The 22,839-nt window shown below is 39.9% G+C and overlaps 2 protein-coding genes across 2 annotated transcripts; one reads left to right on the plus strand and one right to left on the minus strand.

Moving 5' to 3' along the window:
• Window positions 1-570: 570 nt before the first annotated feature.
• On the minus strand, window positions 571-6,206 carry LOC136432774 (uncharacterized). Its single transcript, XM_066424257.1, has 7 exons — window positions 6,094-6,206; window positions 5,720-5,840; window positions 5,441-5,536; window positions 4,668-4,794; window positions 4,249-4,276; window positions 3,926-4,105; window positions 571-2,327 (listed from the first exon to the last, which is right to left on the minus strand). The coding sequence occupies exons 1-7, from the start codon at window positions 6,163-6,165 to the stop codon at window positions 1,749-1,751; spliced, it is 1,203 nt and encodes a 400-aa protein (XP_066280354.1). The 5' UTR covers window positions 6,166-6,206; the 3' UTR covers window positions 571-1,748.
• A 6,641-nt stretch (window positions 6,207-12,847) lies between these two features.
• On the plus strand, window positions 12,848-22,589 carry LOC136434195 (uncharacterized). The gene is made up of 6 exons (XM_066426963.1): window positions 12,848-12,878; window positions 18,176-18,411; window positions 19,081-19,480; window positions 20,283-20,476; window positions 21,583-21,676; window positions 22,150-22,589. Exons 1-6 carry the CDS (start codon window positions 12,848-12,850, stop codon window positions 22,587-22,589), a joined length of 1,395 nt encoding a protein of 464 aa, XP_066283060.1.
• The last annotated feature ends 250 nt before the right edge of the window (window positions 22,590-22,839 follow it).

The following is a 22,839-nucleotide window of genomic DNA, read 5'->3' on the forward strand; positions in this document are numbered from 1 at the left end:
TGTCATGTAGCAGTGAGGTTAATGTGTGAGTCAGTATTGGTATGTGGACAAGTGAGCTGTTTACATTGATTACAGAGAGGTTATTATATAAAATTATACAGCAATTTCTCCGTACGGAAATTAAACTTGCAAAGGCAAGGATGTAGTTGATTTATGAAAAATCTTCCGTCTTATACACAGCAGCTAACTTCAAGAATGTTAATGGTCTCATTTTTGCCTAAGTTAAGTCCTTTTCAATTGTCTATGTACAGCTGAATATACAGAAAAAGTACTCACAGTATAAAACAACCCCCTACCCTCAATCTGGACTTTCCTTGACTGGTGCATAAATCAGTCTGAATTTAAACCAGGCCATGGAGCGTTCCCTCACAGACACAGGTATGCATAGTAAGCATGGTTGAAATTGGAGGACAGTCACCACTGAAACTACATCAACAATGTGTCCCAGTAAGTAAATATTATGCAGGAGAATTAATGGCACTTTGACACCACACGATACAGCTGCCAGTGCCTTACTAAATAGATGAGTACACATGCACAAACACTGTGACATACCTCAGTTCTGTGATCATATTTCCAAGTATTAAAACATTTTTATTTGTAACCATAATTATCTATAAGTACTTTAGATTCTAGACTTCCTGGGTTTCATTTTAAGAACTCCATGTATGAAATTTAGATAACGAATTGCATTTTCTGATTACCATGGAATTAACTTAGATATAAAAAGTTGCATATTAACACAGATTCCCCCATATATATTTTGTTGGGGTTATCAGAAACATGAAGATTGTGGTCATCTTATATATAAACACGCAGACTATATGACATTATACACAAATGCCAATGTAGAAGTTGCTTTGCTAGCCTTTTGATATCTTATCAGACATGATTTTTGTAGACTTCTACTTATCATCATAATGATTAAAGTAATCTACACACGATCTTAGTTATCAATTAAGGAATTTCTCATAGTCCTTTGTGATGAACTTTGACGATGAGAAAAAGTCAAAATAAGGACATATCCTCCCATATCACAAGATATCGATAACCTTGATGCACTACCATGAACCTGAACCCTTTGACTTGACGTGTGATTTGATCCACAAACATTTGCACTCTTCCCAGCCAGAACCACATTCCACAGGAACATGCTAACCTTGTTCTGCGCTCGCAGAGTTATTATTAGTTAACAATTATCTTCTCTGGGTTTCCAAATATGTCACTGGAAGCTATGGCTCTCTCTCCAGGCTAAAAATACAGTTTGCCATCCTTGATTAAATGTACATATTCACTCAGTCTGGGGTAACTTGGATTACAGATCATTGAGTTCTGCTGACTTAAGTTTCAGGAAGCCAAGTCTGAATTAAATAGAAAACATTGACAGTATTCTCAGCTTGGTGAATTATAATTTCAGTGTAATAATACATATGCTGAGTAAATAACATATAAGGTATACTTAGTCTAATTTTTTGGGCAACAAGTAAATTTGTCAATACACAGAATCTTATTGTCTATTAGAAAGATTCTTAACACATCAAATATGGTCCCACCACCAATCATAATTTCCAAATGTTTTGGACAATTTTCCCCAAACTATACAGGCAAACTGGTTTAAAAACTTGTTCAATGTCTTCATACAAGTTCTTTGAAAGCAATGTAGATTGATTCATCTTGAAGAGATAGTGGTACTGCATCCTGAAGTCATTTATTATTACGCTCCCCCAAAAGTCTGAAGCTGGTATTTCTTAATCGCTTGGGGAACCTGGGCCATCCAGAACTGTGTAGTCTGGGCCTGAGGTAATCTCATCCCCGGGTGAGTCTGGCCCATCCAGGGTGGTGTAATCTGGCCCTGCTGCAGTCTCCTCCCCAGGGGACTCTGGGCCTTCTAACACCGTATAGTCTGCTTCTTCCTTGGACAATGTGCCCGCACTCGGCTTTGACCTTCCAGGCGTAAGAGAAGTGTAGTCATGTTCGTCTTGTGGAGTTTTCGGTGCCTGAGAAGGCTTCACTTGGTGATGTTCTCTCGGACCCCGTAAACTTTGATAATCCGTGCCTTTATTCAGTCCCTGGTAGATGCGGTTACTGTTTGAGTTGTTAGCACCCGGCTGTTGTTCATGTGGCCCTTTAAGATCGGCATAGTTTTCGTCCTTGGCTGCTTTCTTCTTGTTTTTCTTGTCCTTGCGGTCTCGTACTTTCTGAGGATCTGCGTACTGGTCGTCAACTATCTGCGCGTACTGGGGCTCTTCAACGATAATGTTCCGCTGGGGTGTGGGGGTCTTGTTGGTTGCTCCTGGGTTGGGCTGTACAAATGCTCCAGGTGCATCCTTGGGAAAGAAGGAAAAAACATTTACTATCATAAATATGATCAATAAAATAGAATTTTTCATGATGTCATATAAGGACACACTATCTTAATTTGTTGGCTCTTGCTGACCAGAAGAATGAAAAGAGAGGGCTAGGGCTTAGCTTTATAGATCAAATGTGCACAGTTTTAGACCCCGTTCATACTAAGCCTGGTATCATAGCCGGTTGAATAAATTAAAAGATTTAACTGGCTAATTTAGCCGGCTATCTTGGCTGAATGTGAACACAATTTAACCGGCTAAATAAGGGTTTTAGCAGGTAAAATTGAAACCACCTCAGGAGGTGGTTTCAAAAACCCTTTCTAAAACGTTACCCTTTGTATTTTAACTTTAAACAGTTAAATTGTTTTCATATTTAAGCCAAGATAGCCGGCTAAATTAGCCGGTAAAATCTTTTAATTCGTTCAACCGGCTATGATAGTCTTACTAGTAGTATGAACAGGGTCTTAGAGACTGATGAGCATACATGTAGTCTTCTTGTCCTTGCGCACTGTTTTCATCTTTGCCTTTATCTCAGGGAACGAAGGAATGGTGTGGTATTAAGACAAAACACTGGCTGTAAACCTGGATAATGATGATCCTAACATCTGCTTGGAAATCATAGTATCATGCTGTATTTTAGACCATTATACTAGATGTTGGAATAGTGTATAAAGTTATGAAAAGTTGACATTGACTGTGCATAGAGAGTTAGTCTTGAGTTGCATATTTTCTATGCTTAAGAGACCTGGCCTTGGATTGCAAATTTGCTATGGTATTAAGAAATGCACATGTGAAGAAAATTAGAAATAAGAAAACACTGAGCCTATAGGTACATGTATAGGTATTTTGAAAGCCTTAGGTAATTTTGTAGTTACAGTTATGCACACCTCACTCAAAACTCTTAAACCAGTAGCTAGCTAGCTGTTGTGCTGGGTTAGAACATCTATATTCTGGACTACTCTATACCATGTACATGTCTGGGAATGTTTACCAACTGAGTTCAAAGTCCTTGCTATGTTGTCCTATTGGGGAATGTAGGTTCCTGTGGGTACAAAAACAGGGCAAGAAGAGGTGGTACCGTCAGATGTTGGGTCTAACAATTCCACCTCAGAACTCTGAGAAATATCTACCAAAAGTACAATATATATGTATACTGGGTTAGGGTTTTCAGTTCACTATGATTCAAATTATACATGCTCAGGGTAAGTTGTAGGTCATGGTCCTTGTGCATGAAAGGTTCCCTAACATTGTTTATTGACAATAAACATGAACATGAGAACAAGGTTCAAGATGTTTTTGTTTGACAAAAATATGCACACCTTGCAGGCAAAGTTATTTGGAGTGTAAAATCAACAAAAGAATTCTCTGCTGTTTGAGTGTAAGTATGGAAATTATTGCCTCAAAACAACATTTCCATGCCAACAGTTGATTATTCACTATGTTTTAAGAAATCTTTCAAATGGTCTACAGCATTGAATGTACAATGTAGATACAAAAAAGGATGATGATATCATACAATTTGATCATTGGTTTTAAGTACAACTGTATGCTGCAAAAGAGCAAAATATTTTGCTTACCATGCGTGGTTTGAACTGCGGTGTCTTGTCTGCGTACCCAGGGTTGGAAAACACACCGTCCGCTCCCATCCCTCCCTCGTAGATGACATTGTCCACGATTCCCGCGTTGTCGCCAGCGTATATTTCATTGTCCACCGTACCCTCAGTGGGGTGTCCGTTCTGTAAACTACTCATGGTCACCTGTGGTTATATAACATTAAAACATTATATTTAGACATACAATGTATCATCAAGACTAATTTTGTAAGTGAAGAAAGCATCAATGTTAACTTTGGCTGTGTCGTTATGCAGCCGATTATATCAGTATAATGGTGTTTACTTACTCTTTGGTTCTTGTTCTTTTTTGATAGGCTGTTGAAAAAAACAAATAGAGCAATTAGTTATTTCTGATTTAAGCCAGGCTGTATACAAGTGTACTTCAAACTGTACTACTTTAATCACACTGTCTAATAGCAGCAGTTTCGTATAATGTACAAATCAGAATAAGTTAATAAGTTTGCATAGTAACACATTGCTAATTCAAACTGGCATTCGTGGGAAAAAATCAATGGCTCATAATAAAGAAATATAATCTTTAGAGAATGACTGACAGATTTCTCCCCCCCCCTTTTCCCATGGATAACTTTGAACAGTTTTTTCTTTTATATCTTTATATTAGCCCCATTGTCAAAGTACAAGTTATTTCGCTCTAGCCCTTGCTGCACCATGAGAACAGATCCAAGTAAGGACCAGAGTAAACCACCTTGGTCTGAACTTCCTGCGCCACAAGGTGAAGAGGACCACTCCGCCAACAATGAAGATCACAGCTGCAGCACACACCCCTCCTACTATTGCGCCAATTGGACTGCCATTCATTTCATCCTTTTGACCTGAAAAGTTAAGCATAGAGTGAAAAAGAGAACATTCTATCAAACGTAGACTTACATAATGTGTTATGAATAATCTGATTTTGAATATAAATGATACAGGAGGTGGCATTTTTACTTTGCACAAAGCGATGAAGACCTTCCAACATTTAGAAGACATCATGTTCCAGAGGAGTTGCCAAAAATTCCAAACAGTACAAATAAGATATTTAGACCATTTCATACCTATTCACAAGTACTATTTGAAGATTTTTAAAACTTAAACCCAAACAAAAGGAAGATAATCAAATTAAATGCCACAACAGTCACATCCATTCAAAAAACATAGAAAAGACAAGTACCTAATTTGACAGGAGTTGTATGGCTGGTTGGTTGCATTGTGCTTTTGTCAGCAACATGTTGCGAAGAAGAAGTACATGTAGTGCTAGTGGTTGTCTGGATTGTATTTGGTGCTGAAGTTAAGGGTGAGAAATACATGCAGGACTACTATAGGGGAAAGACATTCTTTGCACTGAGATCATTGCACTGTTGTACTTGATTCTGATTACATTTTTGCTTACTACTTATGTTATAGATCATCTTGAATTTTGCATGTAAGATGACATATATTACAGGACAAGTTGTATGTTTGATTTTCAGTAAGTCTTACCCTTTGATGAGCCTGAGGATGTAGTGTCACCTGCCTCTGTATTGTGAGTTGTTGCTGGAGGATGGACACATGGTAGTATACCAGTGTTGTTATTATCTGTTAGAGAAAGAAAACAGAAATCTGATTGATGGGGACATCTTAATCAAATCTGCTTTGGACTATTTCTTCTATAAGGCAAGGACACTTGTAATCAATGAGAAAGTAATGAACAAAGCTAACACACTGTTTATTTACTGTCCTCTATATATCCAAAAAGAAAAGATGAATACCATCACTCACATTCCGATCGGCCTGCCAATTTGAACAAAACACAGTCACTATGTTGATCGTGCATCAGACTGAACTTGAAGATCAGCCCATCTAAACAGCTTTCAATGTTCTGTCCTTGTGGAGGGTTGTACTACATGTGCAGAAGAGTAAACATGAAGAGGTAAAATGTAACCATTTGAATCACTTTACATGTGATTCTGTGTGTATAATACAAAGTGTAACACTAAACAGGAATCTAGAGCCATACAATGTTGAACCTAACTACTAGCATGCTCTGAATGACACATAACAGAGTCATACTCATCATTTAACCAACATGCAATCAAGGACATTATCCTATATAATGTCCTTGATGCAATGTATTACAATTCACAAGCCCTCACCTTGATGTAGTTTACTTCAGAACTGCTACCTTGATCCATTCCTTGCTCAATACTAAAAATGTCGCCATCCATTCCAACACGTTGTGAAAGTTGTTGCCATTGTCTGTTCCGGCCCAAATACTTCACTGATTGTAACTCAACTTCTCCCGCGATTGTAACTCCATTCAATCGAAGTTTTGACTTTGGTCTGATGTAACCAGCACCTAAAGCTGGGAGTTCCCTTATTGGCACCTGTGCAGGCTGTGACATTCCCAGACTGACATTGCAGTAGCTTCCACTGCTGGATTTGAAACCTGTTGATAAGAAAAAGACAACCGAATAAAATCAGCAATGTGTTAATAATCCTTTGTTTATACAAATTTTGCAATCATATTGGTGTCACAAGTTTGCAATGTAAAGGTACTCCTTGAAAATATACTTTTGATGACAAGCTGAACTTATTTTGATGGTATTGGTTGAAAGACCTGTTTTCACGAAGCCAGATCTCCTCTCCACTGCATTATTGGAAAACCAATACAAACTTGGCCCCATGGCCAGCAGGCTACAGTGTACCTTAGCAAAAATATAAGGCCCGTTATGATGGATGAGGGGCATGTGGTTAGGGTGAAATGCATGTGCATCTGTAAAATAGAAAACTGATAATATATAATCTAATGCCATGCCAAAATGCATCATAAAAAATACAACAAGAAGAAATTGTGCAAAAGCATTGTTTATCTTTGAAAACCCAGCGTCTTCACACACCTAATGACACTTTCTGGTACAATGTACAACCTTTGGTTATCTCTGAGATGGAGCATAATTTGTAGGGATCGAAATGGAAAGAAATGCAACCTAGGCAAGATCGTATGCTAATGGATAAATAGGGAACTGGATATTGTAGAGTTCAATGTAGATTAGTTTCCAGAATTGTACAAGGGTCTTCAAGTTGCCATACGTTGCATCACATACAAATTGTTGTAACATGAGGAGTAAGTTTTATGTAAAAATAACATTAATCAGTTATTCTAAATCAGTGCTGAAGCGGTCTGTGCCTGATTCTAAATCTGTAAAAAAACATAAGATTCTGAATCAATGCTTACCTTCAAGGTCGACGCAACGCTCAAAGTCAAATGTTCTAAAATCGCGAAGACATTGACATAGGCATCGGTTTTCTGCCGATCTACTGCCATCGGGTTCGCCGGACTGACTAGGACATGAACCATCGTTGTGGCACCCCTGAGTTGGCATGCACGGGTTTTTTAAATGACTGAAGACGTCGCCTGAAGCTAAACGTTTTACTTCATGGTCGTCGTTATTACACGTTTCCATACACACTTCATGAACAAAGACGGACAGGAACAGACAAACAAACTCAGCTGCGACCAGAGACGCCACTGAGGCGGAAGATACAATTCTTGAAACGATCATGTTTGGGGTCCTGCCACTGCAGACTGCTCCCAGTACATATCAGATTTACGAGTCCCAGTGCGATCGATTGTGCACTGTGCGTCGTAAAGCTCAGACTGTCGACTGTGTCTCGTCTTAGTTTTCAGCTGGAAAATCCGAAACCAGAACCACATTGAACACTACAAGTCTGTTCAGGCGTCATAAAATGCACCACCAGGGTATTAAACTCCATTTCTTCCGCGCAGCAGGTGAAATGACCAGGAAGCCGACAAGGAAGTGATTGACTTGAAAAAGGACGCCCTGTTCGCCCGGTCTGAACTCTGGTGGTCACGTGACTGACCAATCGTACAACGTGCCCACTGCTAAATTATTGCTATGGTAGGGTGACCCACACGCCCATGTACTATGCCAGCTTTGTCACGTAGCTAAAATGTACATCAGAGTCGATTTAACACCACAAGAATTTGTCAGATTTATTATCATACATGTTCAGAATACACAGTAACATACCAGCAAGGACGAGCGAGGTTTGATACTACATGTAGCTTCTTTGAAAAACATACTACTACTTTGTCTAACATTAATTTCAATTAACCCCTAACGTTATATGTTTTGATTGTAGCTACCTACTTTGTGAACAAAGTAAACTGAATGACCCTCTAATGCTGCGTTTGCATACAATCGAGCGTGGCGAATGGCTCTCCTAATAAGCATCATGATGTGCACAAACCAATGTAAACCGCTCATCATGCATGCATATCGAAGTCTTTGATCGTTCGTTCAAATTCGAAGACGACAAATAACTCAACCAGGAAGTTAACTAGTTATAGGGAGAAGTTGATAATACATGTACAATCATTGTCAATAGCCGAAGCAAAAATGAGATGACGTTTCCAAAGGTCACAAGCCGAAATCCAATACTGTTCCGCCGCAAAGTAAACCGATGATGGCACTAGCTAGTATCACTTCCTCAACTCTTGATCTCGTGATGTCCTTTCTTGCAATATCTACGCGTATGACTGCAATATGGGTAGGGGTTCGAAATAGGATGTACTGTAACTCGTTATTAGAGAATACTTTGATTTCGGGTACCGTGGTCAGTTTTGTTACACATGTTGCTGCTATTCACCGTACTTTCGGTAGAAGTCGCTGCTGTTCGGTTATGAATATAGCGGGCAAAATGTGTGTATAGTTTTTTTGAACGAAGAATCTCACTAACATGACTTTAAAAAAACATGTACACGACTTAAAAAGAAACTTACTCGTCAACATGCTTTAGGTAAGATACCAAATAGATAAGATACTAATAACAAATAATAAAGATGAGCAATCTTAAAAAGATTGACGTCTTTTCAGAACATGCAAATTATACATGCAGAATGTTAAGACCACAGCCTTGCTATTATAATTCTAATACATCTCTGCAGAGTGTTCCAGAGTCGCAGTACGAGAGTGTCTACTAGGACAGAGAAACCATGGACGTTAAGAGCAAGACATACAAGATGTAATTACAAGCGGTCTCTACCCAGCTCAAATATTCGCTCTACAGCGTGAGGAAATCAACCACATTGACGTACACATTTTTCTAACTGAATAAGTGGTGTCTGTAATGTTCTTTCATTAAAACGTTGTGATAGTTAAGCCTTTGTTGTGACTTGTGTTCCACCTATCTTAACTTTGATACATGGAACGTTATCACTCTATATGCAAGCGGAACATAGTAAAGACGGGAGTAAACTGATGTTATTCTTGGTAGCTTCAACGTTTCTTTGATATTCTGTAATATTGATATTAATGTTTTATCTTGTTTTGTTTCGTTCAGTATAATGTCAATGAAACTGTAAGATTTGAATTTCTGAATCCAGTGATGTAGTGTGTTTACTTTTTTTTTTAAATTTTATAACAGTTGCGAGAAGGGAGAGGAGATTAAAATTCAGAGGAACACTGTTCAACAGTGGTGGAGTAGGTCATTGTTGCTAATAAATGGGGGATAAGGCTATAAAACAACTATAGTTTGGGCCCTGTGACATGGTATTTATGGTTGAAGACTTAGCCTGGCAGCCTAAGAGCCTGGAGGGTCCCGAAGAATAAAAATGCACACCTATTTTCGTCTTGAGTGTGAGTGGGGATTTTATGTATTTCGAACAATTATCGGCAGGTGGCGTGACAAATGACTTATCCACTCATCCACCTGCTGTCACCCGGCGAACAATCTTCGAAAGAATGTGCCGTAGGGGATGTATCTTTTGTTGTTGTTATCGTCTACGTGAAAATATGTTTTTCCTCACCTCATGGGTATTCTTGAAACGACAACGATCATAATAATAATACTTTCAAACAAACTTGCATCAAGAAAAGTCTTATGTGATATAGATACAGGGGGAATATGCATTTCCTTACTGAAGGTCAGCGATACGGTTGGTCCAAAGACGTCACTAGCTATTCTGTTAGTCAACAAAAATAGCTTCAGGTCAACCGACTTTGAACAAAAGACAAACTACACCAAGCGAAGGTGTTTTCGGCACATGTAAATGTCCGTGTCAAAGGTCATGGGTGCAAGTCACGCTTGGCTCAGGTAGGAAGGATCTTTACTTCCTTGTCGATAATAAACGAATTCCTCTCTTTCGAGTTTTGTATTAAGGAGAAAAGGAATTGTTTGTAAGATGTTAAAGTATGCGGTTCCTGTTTCCAGGACTGGCCGTATTCAGACCCAAGTCTTCCTCAGCTAGTGAGCCGAACAACAAACCAGACTTGTTCATTTACGAGACCATTCTTGTGTACAGCAAACCATGACCACCATGATGTCGACCATGTTGCTACTGCTACATGCAGTAAATAATGCAGGGGCCAGTTTTGATTTTGGTAAGTGTGTAAATATTGTAAAAAAAGATGAAAGAGAAAATTGTTCCTGCCTTCAGGCGCAGATAGATTATACTAAAAAATAAAACTAGAGCGCTGGGTAGGTTTATTATCTTCGCCGAGTACTTGTACTCGGAGAAGATTATGTTTTCGGTTGAAAAATCTGTTTGGTGGGTCTGAATGTATGTCAGGAGCATAACTCAAGAAAGCTTCAATGAATCTTTATGATTTTCGGTAGGTGTTTAGTGGTTGTGCAAAGGAAGGTCAAGTTTGAAAATGGTTCACCTTGCGTTTTTAAACAGTACTGCAGCGGACTTTGCATTTTTGTGTGTTTGTATGTAGGCAAAAAAGTGACGGAAACGTTGATGGATCTTCATGATTTTTTGCAGGTGTGTAGATGTTGTGGAAACGGGGGTCAAGTTTAAAAATGGTTCCCCTGGTGTTTTCCGTCGGTACTGCAGCGGGCTTTGTGTGGATGTGTATTTGTATGTCGCCAGCATAACTCGAGAAGCTGTTGATGGATCCGTATGATATTTAGTGGATGGGTAGGGTTTACAAAAAGGAAGGTCAAGTTCGATAATGGGCCTTCTAGCGGGTACCTAAGGTACTGCAGCGGAGCTTCAAAATTTAGGGGCATATTTTCTGAAAGTGCTATGGTCATGATTTTTGTGTGGTAGATAGTTCATGCCACAGAAAGTAAGTTCTGTAAATTTGGGCCCCCTAGCGGCTTGTTAAGAGCTGCAGTGGGTGTTTTTGTTTTGACATTCGGACATGAATAACTTGAGAAGGGGTCGACAGATCGTCGTGATGTTTGGTATGTAGGGAGCTCAGATGGTGCTTTACATAATCAATGACTGATTATGCAAATCAGGAGCTAATTTGCATAAGTAGTTAAGAAAGTTTGTTAACCCACTGCATTGCATTATGGGACATGGGACAGTGTATTAAAGGTCATGTAAACAGATGGCCTTGCATAAACGTACATGTAGGTCAAATAAATAAACTATTCCCCAAGCAGAGGTGTGGGTCCTGCTGGTTTTTAACGTGTTCAGTTTAGGCATTTTTGTTCAACACGGTTGGCGACATAACGAAAAGGGGACAAAATGGAAAGCCTGACAAAAACACCTAAAAACACGTCAAAAACCAGCCAGACCGACTCCTCTGCTTGGAGAGTACACTCATTCGCCACATCATAACTTCCAAATAGTATGGTGCATGATCAAATTTGCAGGGGGTGATAGGCATGTAAATATTAATCACTGTCCATAATAAGCCTTGATTATTTGGCGAAGATAATGTGTTCGTGGAACTCTAGTTTATTTTATTTTATTTATTCAAATTCACAGATTGCGTACAATCTGAGGGGAGCCGGCAACAGGAATCTAGTTCCTCTACGAGGCCGACTCCCCCAGAAAATTTACAAAGTTGAGATAAAAACAATAAATGAAAGACATCAAATACTGAAAGAGGTACATTAAAAAAAATGAGAGTAATAAGGTCAAATGATAAGGAAAACAGGGTAAACGGTTAAGCTATGTCACTATGCAAGATGAGCAACGACAAGTGGTCGTCCAAGTACATAAGTTATCAACAGAAAATGTGTCACTTAATCGGGATCTATAATATGAAATCAAGAGTTTTTTAACGGACTGTAGAGTGAGGTTTGAGTACATATGTTGGCGAATGTCTAGTGGTAAATTGTTCCAGATGACGGCAATACGACTAAAGTAAGAGAATGAGAATGATTCAGTTTTACATGGCCGTGGTACAAGTTGGAATTGGTCTGTAGAGCGAAGTGATCTAGTAGGTCTGGATACATTGAGGACATGAGAAATGTTGATACAGTACACGTTGCGGAAACATTTGAAAAGAAATAAGATATCAAAAAGTTCTCGTCTGTAACACAATGGTAGAAGGTTGGTATGGGTTAATCTGTCCTTATAGTTAAGTTCGTAATCATTACAGATGTACTTGGTAGCACGTCTTTGAACACCTTCTACTTTGCGCTGATACAATCTTGTATGCGGTGCCCATACCTGAGAACAGTAGTCTAAATGTGGTATCACCAGTGATCGATACAAATTGAGTTTAACAGTAAATGGGGCATTAAAGCCTACTGATCTCTTGATCATTGCAAGTCTTGAGTTACATGTTGATATCTTCTTAAGTACATGAGAATTCCAGGATAAGTTATGTTGTACATGAACTCCTAAGTCATTATAACTATCTTGTCGACTGAGTACAGAATCTGACATGCTATAAGGGTATTCAACAGGTGAAGTTTTACGTGTCATACTAACAACTGAACACTTAGATGGATGAAATACCATCTCCCAGGTTTTCCCCCAGGCCACAAGACGATCTAAGTCGGACTGAAATTTAAAACAATCAAAAATCGAAGTAATTCTTCTAAAACATTTAGCGTCATCTGCAAACATGGCCATTTTACCAAATTCAACAGTCAGGTAAATCATTAACGAAAAATAGAAACAAGAATGGCCCTAATATGGATCCCTGGGGGACACCTGACAACACAGGTAAGTAATCAGACATTTCGCCTTCTATGACAGTTCTTTGAAAACGTTCTGAAAGATAGTCGTTAAATAAAGCAAGTAGTTGTCTGGAGAACCCAAAAGATTTCAATTTGTGTACTAGGAGTTTATGAGAGACACTATCAAATGCTTTGCAAAAATCCAAGAATATTACGTCAACTTGCCCAGATTTATCCAGTACTTCACCTATTTCCTCGTAAACTTCTAAAAGTTGGGTGGTAGTGGATTTACCCTTGACGAAACCATGTTGAAGGGGATAAAGAGTGTTTGACAATAATGGATAAAGAGAGTTGAAAATACATCTTTCGAAAACTTTGCTTGTGATACATAATAACGACACAGGTCTGTAATTAGATACGGCACTCTTATCACCCTTCTTAAAAACAGGAGTAATATTAGCTTTTTTCCACATACTCGGAATTTTTGCATTGCTCACACATAATTGAAACAGTTTTTCCAAAGATGGTGCTAATTGGGCTGCACACTTGTTTAATACCATCGCTGGGAGATCGTCCGGCCCTGTGGCCTTTGTAACTTCCAGGTTTTTGAGAATAGATTCAATGGTGCTGACAGAAAATGTAACTGAAGAGATTTTTGGCACACTAGAAGTATCAATCAAGTCGGGCAACGGGGTTTCCCCGTCGGTACAGTTAAAAACAGAGTAAAAGAAGTTATTGAACAATTCTGCCTTCTCCTGAGCAGACTCAGCAGACTCATCCTGAAGTTTCATTCTGTCTGGTAGATTTTTAGACTTTGTCTTAGAGTGGAAGAAGGACCAAAATCTTTTAGGGTTACTCAGTACGATGTCTCCCAGATTAATCAAATGATTTGCATATTTAGCATTTAACATTTTCTTCAATTTGTTGCGGAGACGTCTGAACTTGGCCCAGTGATTTGGTTTGTCTGTTCGTTTGGCTTTAGCCCAGGCAGTGCGTTTGCATTTTTTTAAATGCCTTACTTCCGAATCAATCCACGGTGGTGCGGTCATGTCCTTGATGACTTTTTTGGGTATGAATTTGTCCGCAGCTGCTTTGACTGAATTTAGCCATCTTTCCCAGACGGAGTCTAAGCAAAGACAGGGATCGATGGTATCAGACAATGGAAATGATTCTAGATAGGCATTCAAGCCAACAAAGTCACCATTCTTAAAGTCATATACAAGTCGAGATATCTTAGCTTTGGGGTGTGGTTGAATGTTGACTTTAAACTCAATAATAGAGTGATCAGTGTCAAATTCAAGGTCCACTTTGGATACAGCAGAGACTTTCTCTGGGACACTACAAAAGACGAGATCGAGTAGGTTGCCATGTTTGTTTGATGGAACCTCGTTAACTTGTGTCAAGTGAAAATCACCAATAATGTCAATGAAATTATTGACCGACCCATCTCTGCCAGTATCCAAAGACGTCCAATCAACCCCGGGTAGGTTGAAGTCCCCCATTACAATAACATCCTTCATGCTTTTTAACCTAAAAAAATAGTGCTTTGATTCTAAAATACCTATATGTACGTTCTAAAGACACTAGATAGTAGGGCTTCTCCGCTTCAAGCTCACACAAGTGACATACATTGAAGTGCATTAACCTATGACACTTTTTAATGATGATTCTCTATGACACGTTGATGTGTATAAAAAAGCGTTACTTACCCTGTCTGTCTCAATGACTCAAAACATGGTGTGTACATTTCATCTAGTTGAGCGCCCTTACCTGTCATTGGTTATATCATTTTCGCGATAAACTGAAATTCTTAACCCTTTTCTAGAATGGTGTGAATTTCCAAGTACGGCTCGATCGAGTTTGTGAACATGAAACCCTGTCATTGAGGTGTTCCATTGGGCAATACATCAAAATGTACTGACGGATATGCCCAGTCAGCATCAGTATCCGTCACCGGTTCATTGAAAATATATGAGTAACTAAAAGGTGAAATATGGGGGCAACGGGTTGTTAACGCATTGTATCTAGGGCACAGTATCGGTAGGCAGAGCCCATTCCTTTTCACCGCGTTTTACCTCCCCAACCTAAGCCAGGTACCAATTTTTTACACCAGGGTGAAATGAGGAAAGTCGTGTGCCTTTCCCAGCACAACATGTACATCGGCAGCACGTCAGGGGATTCGAACCCAGGGCCTCTGGGTTATGGGCCAAACACCCTAACCGTTACGCTCACACGACGCCACGAGAATAGACCGTTCCATGAACACGAACATAATCGCATTCAGATAACATGTTGGATTATCATTTTGATTTGAACGTTTCAAGTAAAGTTTCACTGGTGGTGTCTCCAAATGACGGCGTCCAAAGACGTTTAAAGAGAACAAAGATGTTGATGATGAAAAGGTATTTGTCATCTCTTATCCATTGGTATCAGCCGTATATGTATTTTGTATGCTGCGTACACTTATCGGTAGGAGTCGTTGCAAATAAGCTCAACTCAGACCATTTGCTATTAGTAAACAATTTCAAAAGAATGTCCCGTATGGTATGCATCTTTTGTTGTTACAATACTGATCCTACAAACACACATGCATGAGATAAAGTCTTCAATTATCTAAATACATGAGGAATATACTAGTACTAGTACCTTCTTACCTACAAGGTTAGCGATATTAGTAGTACTTGGGCGTCACATAAAAGAAAAATAAACTTGCTCGTCAACAAAAAACACATTCAGGTCATGTGACTTCGAACAAAGACAAGCTACACCAAGCGTAGGTGTTTTCAGGACATGCAATTATCCATGTCAGAGGTCATGGGTATAAGTATTGCATGACTCAGGTAGGGAAGAAACTTACTTCCTTGTCGAAAGCGAATAAAGTTCCTCCATTCTGAGGATCTTTATAAGAAGGAATTGTTTGTAATCGTACATGGTTCCTGTTTCGAGAACTAGCTATAGTCTAAGCTTATTAGGTCAGAACTTCCTCTTTTGCGGAGGCACAACCTGTTAGGAATACTGGACTACTAGATGTGTTCTACAGAAACATGATTGGCAGCTTGGCGACCATTTTGCTTCTGCTACATGCAATAAGGCATGTAGTGGCTAACTCTGATTCTGGTAAGTTCCAAATGTAATACTTGTATTGTTGATATCAATTAGTTATCAATTTTACTTCTCATGTTCCAAAACATATCAGGTAAACAAAAAGAGAACCGTTTGTCCCGCATGAATACTTGTCCAGGACCCATGGGACGTACGACTTTACCCTACATTTATTACTTTGTTTTCTTACAGCCTTTGCATAAATCAAGCCCTCGTCATTTTGCAATGCACGCCATAAAGCAGATAACAGTTACATGAAAACGCTGCCAAATAGCTTGGAGCTAGTTGTGATGTCGCAGGTCTTGTTCAGGGCGAGCGGGATATACATATATAGTCAGTTACAGTTATACGGGGTCAAAATAACGCCTAAATTGCCCCTTCATTATGTATGATTTTCTTTTGTAATTTGCATATAGGATACCATATTGATTCTAATCTGTCATCATTTGCATATATATGTCTATACAACCTTGCGTCATCCCGACAAAAAAAAAATACATCGGAATACGAATGTATCTCGTAAGTGTCATCTTCTGGTATACAGTAGATTTTGATGTTTAGATACCAAAACCTAGAAATACATCGATTAATAAGAACATTCCTAAGGAGAAAAATGACCCGTCGAAATTGCCACACTGACCTTGGACGAACAGGCAGGAAATTTGTTGAAACAATCACACATCAAACCAACCGTATTCCAGAAGATGACGCCTACATGATTTTTATTTCCTACATATTTCGCTGTATTTCTCTATTTTCTAAAAGTTTATATTTATATATTTAGTCCGAACTCTTTGAAGTTATTGTTTTTACCATTTTCTTTCCATTCCGATACTTGATAAACGAGCGTCAGTGCGCCACCACGATGTCACGTATGCATTACATATTGACAAGAGTCTTAGGACCCGAAATCTCCATGAAACTTTGTTTTTTATTAAACCAGTTCCCCCCATTCTATATCCCTCAATGGTATGACCCCCACCTGTCGGGCCCAGGAGAAGTGACCTACTTTCGCTATAAATAGATACGAACAGATGTGCTACAATATGCAATGGACAACACTGCAAATATAGATTTTCCTCATTACTTATGCAAATTAAGTCCAATTTGTATAATTTGCAGTTCATTGTATACATCTCTGTCTAATCTATTTGCATAGCAAAAAACATGAAAATCTGTCACTCCTTTCTTCAGTTCTTCTCCTTAAAAGATTTTGACAAATACACCATTGCAGTTCAAGTGACACATACCAGGGGGCCCAAAATCGACCTTGACCCTTCTCCTCCCAACACCTACCTACATACCAAACATCATTACAATCTATTTACACGTTCTACAGTTATGCTGACTTTACGCATCCGGTGACACAAACATACACACACGCAAACACACACGCAAACACACTGAATTTGCATAATTTGCACTTCAGTGTGTACATCTCTGTTCAATCTACCTGTGTACCAAATAACATGAGAATCTGTTGTTCCTTTCTTCAGTTATTCTCCTTAGAAGATTTTTACAAATACGTCATTGCAGTTCCAGTGACACATACCAGGAGGCCCAAAATCGATCTTGACCTTTCTCCTTCCAGCACATACCCACATATCAAATATCATTACAATCCATTTACGCGTTCTACAGTTATGCTGACTTTAAGCATCCGGCGACACAAACATACACACTTGCAAACGATTTTCCTCCTTACTTATGCAAATTCAGTCCTCATTTGCATAATTTGCGCTACAGTGTGTACATCTCTGTCCAACCTACCTGCGTACCAAATAGCATGACAATCTGTCGTTCCTTTCTTCAGTTATTCTCCTTAGAAGATTTCTACAACTACGCCATTGCAGTTCCAGTGACACATACCAGGGGGCCCAAAGTCGACATTGACCTTTCTCTTCCCAACACCTACCTACATACCAAATATCATTACAATCCATCTACATGTTCTACAGTTATGCTGACTTTAAGCAACCGGTGACACAAACATTCACACAAACATGCAAACGCACGCAAAACAGTATCTCCATGGAAAAGCCTTTTTTCATGGAGATTACTATTGTGGTTCTATCGCTTGTGTGTGACGTAGGCATAACGTCACAGCGTACGCAACATATGTGCGTTCCATTTGTGATAGGCATCAGTTTCGTGTACAGGGAAAGAGAAAAAACGAGAAATATACATCATATCATGTTTATCATATCCTTGAGCTGATAGATGCGTTCTTATATTCTTCAGGTATACACTGCCAGCCAGATGCCTTACAGAAGATAACCTTCCCCTCCCCACGCAGCACCGACAACTACGCCAAGCTGAACACTACATTCTCGACGTCGCAGGAATTAACGAGTTTTACCCTGTGTCTGCACATGCGCACCTACACAAGGTCCAGCAGAAAAATGGGTTTGGTCAGCTACGCTGTAAAAGAACAAAACAACGAGCTGCGCTTGTATAGGGATGGAGACACGTTTCGAGTAAGTTAACCTCTCTAGGCCTGTCTCCGTCAAACTCCAACATATGTCCTGTCACAGGTCTTGCCGTGGATGTCAGATATGAATTGATGTCAGATATGCATCATTACTTCCTTGAAGGGGGGGGGGGGGGGGGGGGTTGAGGTTTTGTGTAGGTGTGTGTGTGTGTGTGTGTGTGTGTGTGTGTGTGTGTGTGCACGTGTGTTGACCTACTTGTGATGATAGTGATGACGTTTAGTATGTAAATGAGTCTTGTAAACATGAAGGTTTTAGTCAATTTTGAGTCTGCAGGTGGCTTTTCTTGGTGCTGCATTGGAACTTCCGGGTTGTTAACTTCTAGATATGCTATATTTTTGGATTTGCCAGGTAGCTTATGGAGTCGAAAAGAACTAAATGTCGGCTCGGAATCACTAGCAACTTGTATTGAAACTACAGGGGCGTTTTGGCCTGAAATTTTGGATGAGGGTAACTAAAAAGAGAACGGATGGATGGAATAAACATGCACATGAATTTGTGTCTGTATGTAGCTTAGGCCGGAATTAACAATATTATATGCAAATTAAAACTTTAAAAAATATTAATCATCAACGAGGACATTATATAATTCTACTGTTCCTTACATAGTAATTTCTGGACACGCTATGATTTTATTGCATTGGAATGTCTTTCCAGTTATACGTATCAGGTGCCAGTCGCTCAGTTAACCTGCCCGTTTGGGATGGCGAGTGGCACGCCATTTGTGCTACTTGGCGCAGCAGTAATGGAGCTTGGCAGATCTACTCTGACGGCGTGCTCAGGCGTTCACGCTCAGGGCTTAAGACAGGAAAAACAGTGCGCAGTGGCGGCACATGGATCCTGGGTCAGGACCAAGACTCGGTCGGTGGGGGATTTGAGGAGGACCAAGCCTTCAGTGGAGAACTGTCGCAGGTGAACCTCTGGGACCGCGTGCTGTCTCCAGCTGAAATAGCGACAAACTGGACAGTGTCATGTAATAACCATGGCAATGTGATTAACTGGACAGCCATCGACATTGACGTCTTCGGAAATGCCAACAGCGATAAGTATGACTGTGGTAAGTAGGCTGATTTTAGATACATTGAACAATGCACATATAACGTTACATGTATTAATTTTTTCTATTGTGTTTTTTGTTTTGTTGGTATGTCACAAGATTAGAAAGAACCATGCTCCAGGGCGAAGCAGGATATATTGAAATGTTCTTTGTTTGAAGTTAGTTACTAACCTACTAAAGACTTTAGGCAAACTTTCTGGGGAGGGAAAATGCAGGAAGGAAACAAAGCACTTACGGTAGACGAAGAGATCGGCGTGCAGACGCAGACTGCTCAAGATATGCCGCGAGTGTGTGTGTTTCTGTGTGTGTGTGTATGTTTTGTGTGTGTGTGTGTTAGTGTGTGTACATATGCGTTTGTATATATGCACATATATGCACATAGACTTGCACGGAGGTCACTTTGAATCTGTTAAGCCCTTTTTTATCAGTATGAGAGATAGGAATAGTATAACTTGTTTGTTACTTTTCCAGACGTTTTGTTGTGTTTGCAAAAAAGATGGATTTTCTTCGTAATTTCACAAAACAGTAAGGATTACATATTTTCGATAAGACTGCATGGGAGGGATATGCTTCGCATTAAGTTGGTTGTAAACGCTAGTTTTCTAGTGTTTCTTGACTAGTTACAACAAGTAACGTCAATTTTTGTAATTCTCTTTGTTCCCCATCTACAACAGAGCCAAACATATTATATATCAAAATGTGATACTTGATATGAATGCATGTTTGGCTAATATATATGTTTTATTGGGCCATTTTTTAAACACACTTAATTAAGGGAAGGAAATCTTCTTTTCCTGTACAGCAAGTGAAACGCCCGAGTACACAAGTCTGGGCTGTTGGAAAGACAAATTTGACCGCGCCATTCCAACACTAGAGGGGACAGATCCACTCCTGAAGGACAACTATGGGACACGTACCGACGCCATTGAAAAATGTTACTTAGTAGCATTTTCTGGTGAATCGACCGTTTTTGCTATACAAAATGGCGGCTGGTGTGCTGGGTCTGCTGATGCCAACAAGACGTAACGTTGGGTAACCTAAATTCGTGGGGTACTTAAAGTCGGGATTTTTCGACAACGGGGTATTTAGGGATATGTGCTAGATGCAAAATCAGTTATAACGCCAGCAATGCAAAGCAGATAGACTAACGTATTCAGAACACTGGCTTAAAAGCTTCGATAACCATGCATTAGAAGTTGGCGACGTCAAAAACTCTCCGTCCCTTATTGACAGAGTCTGGGGGCTTCGTGGGAGAACCACCCAGCACGGTTGTTCGCTGGTTTATAAGACAAATGTCACATCTCCTGCCTGCTAAACACAATTATTTATAAGACAACTTATTACAATCTCTTTTGCTAACCTGCAACTGGATTCTAAGTGTGATCAATCATCAAAACTCCTCTCTGTTGCTACAACCTACGGCACGTGTATTTTCCCGCCGCCATATTGTTAACCAGAATCCTGTTGTCAATCAGACGACAAAGGTTTGTGAGGAACACTTTTTGTCTAAATGCTGTGTGTGATAGTGGACTGAGGAAGATATTTTCCTCAAAGTTTGCTCCTAACACAACAAGGAACACATGGACATAGTGGTATTACCATTGCTACGGCATCCAGCTAACTTCCCATGAATAATGTAACGTTACACGTTGCCCGATGATGACGATGGGCCGACTTTGAGTGAAGTTCTACCGACTCAACACACGGGTTGTTCCCGAACTGGCCTGATGTGTGCGGTACGGCCGTTTTTTCGTGTATTTTTTTTACTTGGACACGTCTATATCCATAGCACTCTCCTCAAGCCAAGGATAGAACGAATAGCTGCTGTATAAAATGTGATTAGCGGTAAGATATTCCAGACGAATCTTCTCTCCCGAATTAATGTGCCCCCCTGTCCGACAGGGCCGTAATTGTGCGTGCGGCGGACGGTAGTTTGAAGTTGAAATATTATGGTGTCAGCACGACTAGAGACAAAATCTACCATATATATGATTAGTGCAAAGATAGTACATGATACTGACAGAATAATAGAAAAAAAGGATGGTTTATTGTTCTGCTAGATTGATTTCAGTCAACCATTATCGGAAAAATCCCGAATTTAGGTTACCCAACGTTACATCAAGTACGGACGTTCCACAGCCTGTAGCGGGGATGGCGAAGGCGGGCCTTGGGCAAATCAAGTCTACCAGATTACAGGTGAGATTTCAGTTTATGACGTCATGATGAGTTCAAACAAACGTTGATAGAATAACGGTAAGATAGAAATTCGGATGTTTAACGGTTCTGACGTTTTATCAGAAAGTCATCATGAGATGAAAAAGAGTGAAGCCGCTTTCCCACTATTTACTGGCCAAGTGGTCGTTAGTGCCTAATCATGGCAGGTGTTATGATGTGATATGGAATGTATCATCATCGTCATCATCATCATCATCATCATCATCATCATCATCTATCGACTCCCGAGGGGGACGGGGCAAGTATCTCGGAGGTCATTTGCAGAAATCTGCCTATATATTCCTCATTTGTTTGTTTTAATTGACTCATTGAACTTTTCCCCAAAAATATATATATATTCCCCACAAATATATATATATGTATGTATTCATCTCCTCCCTTTGTATTTTCCTTAGTAGATGCAACAACTCTTCTTATTGATTTGTTTTGCCCAGCTGTAAACACCACCAACATCGCCCTCAACCGCCTGGCGAATCAGTCGAGTACTGACGACCGGTATGGGGGTGCTGCCGGACGCGCAATAGACGGCAACAGGAACACCGATTATGACGGGAAATCTTGTACCCGCACCACCAATGAACCCAACCCATGGTGGCGAGTCGACCTGGGCAGCACCAAGTTTGTGGATCGTGTGGTCGTCGTCAACCGGGAAGACAGCTCAAACCGGCTGAATGGTTTTCAGGTTCACGTGGGGGACAACTCAAGAGTGATGGGCAATCCCACCTGTGGGGGAGCGCAGTCTGTGTCTAGCAGAGATGTCGTCTTCATTATCAACTGTGGTGGACTGACGGGTCGATACGTGGGGATAACCTTGCCAAGAAAGGTGTTTCTCACACTTTGTGAGGTGGAGGTCTATGGAGGTAGGTTTACATGATATTTTTTGTATCAGCATATATACATTTAGTATTTGGTCAACATTTGTCATAATCAGGCCGTGTCCCGTGAGATTACCGATAGGTAGTTTATGTTTGTATTCACAATGTTTTGATCGACGATTCAAGTGTCGGTAACACGTCTTCATTCAGCCAATTGTGCGTACACTAATACACAGTAGTTGGCTCTTGTTGTGGTCTCTGTCGATGCTATGGGCAGCTTGAACAAGGCCGGAAAAATTAAGATAAAGA

Source organism: Branchiostoma lanceolatum, chromosome 4 (genome assembly GCF_035083965.1).
Source record: "Branchiostoma lanceolatum isolate klBraLanc5 chromosome 4, klBraLanc5.hap2, whole genome shotgun sequence".
Lineage (NCBI taxonomy): Eukaryota > Metazoa > Chordata > Leptocardii > Amphioxiformes > Branchiostomatidae > Branchiostoma > Branchiostoma lanceolatum.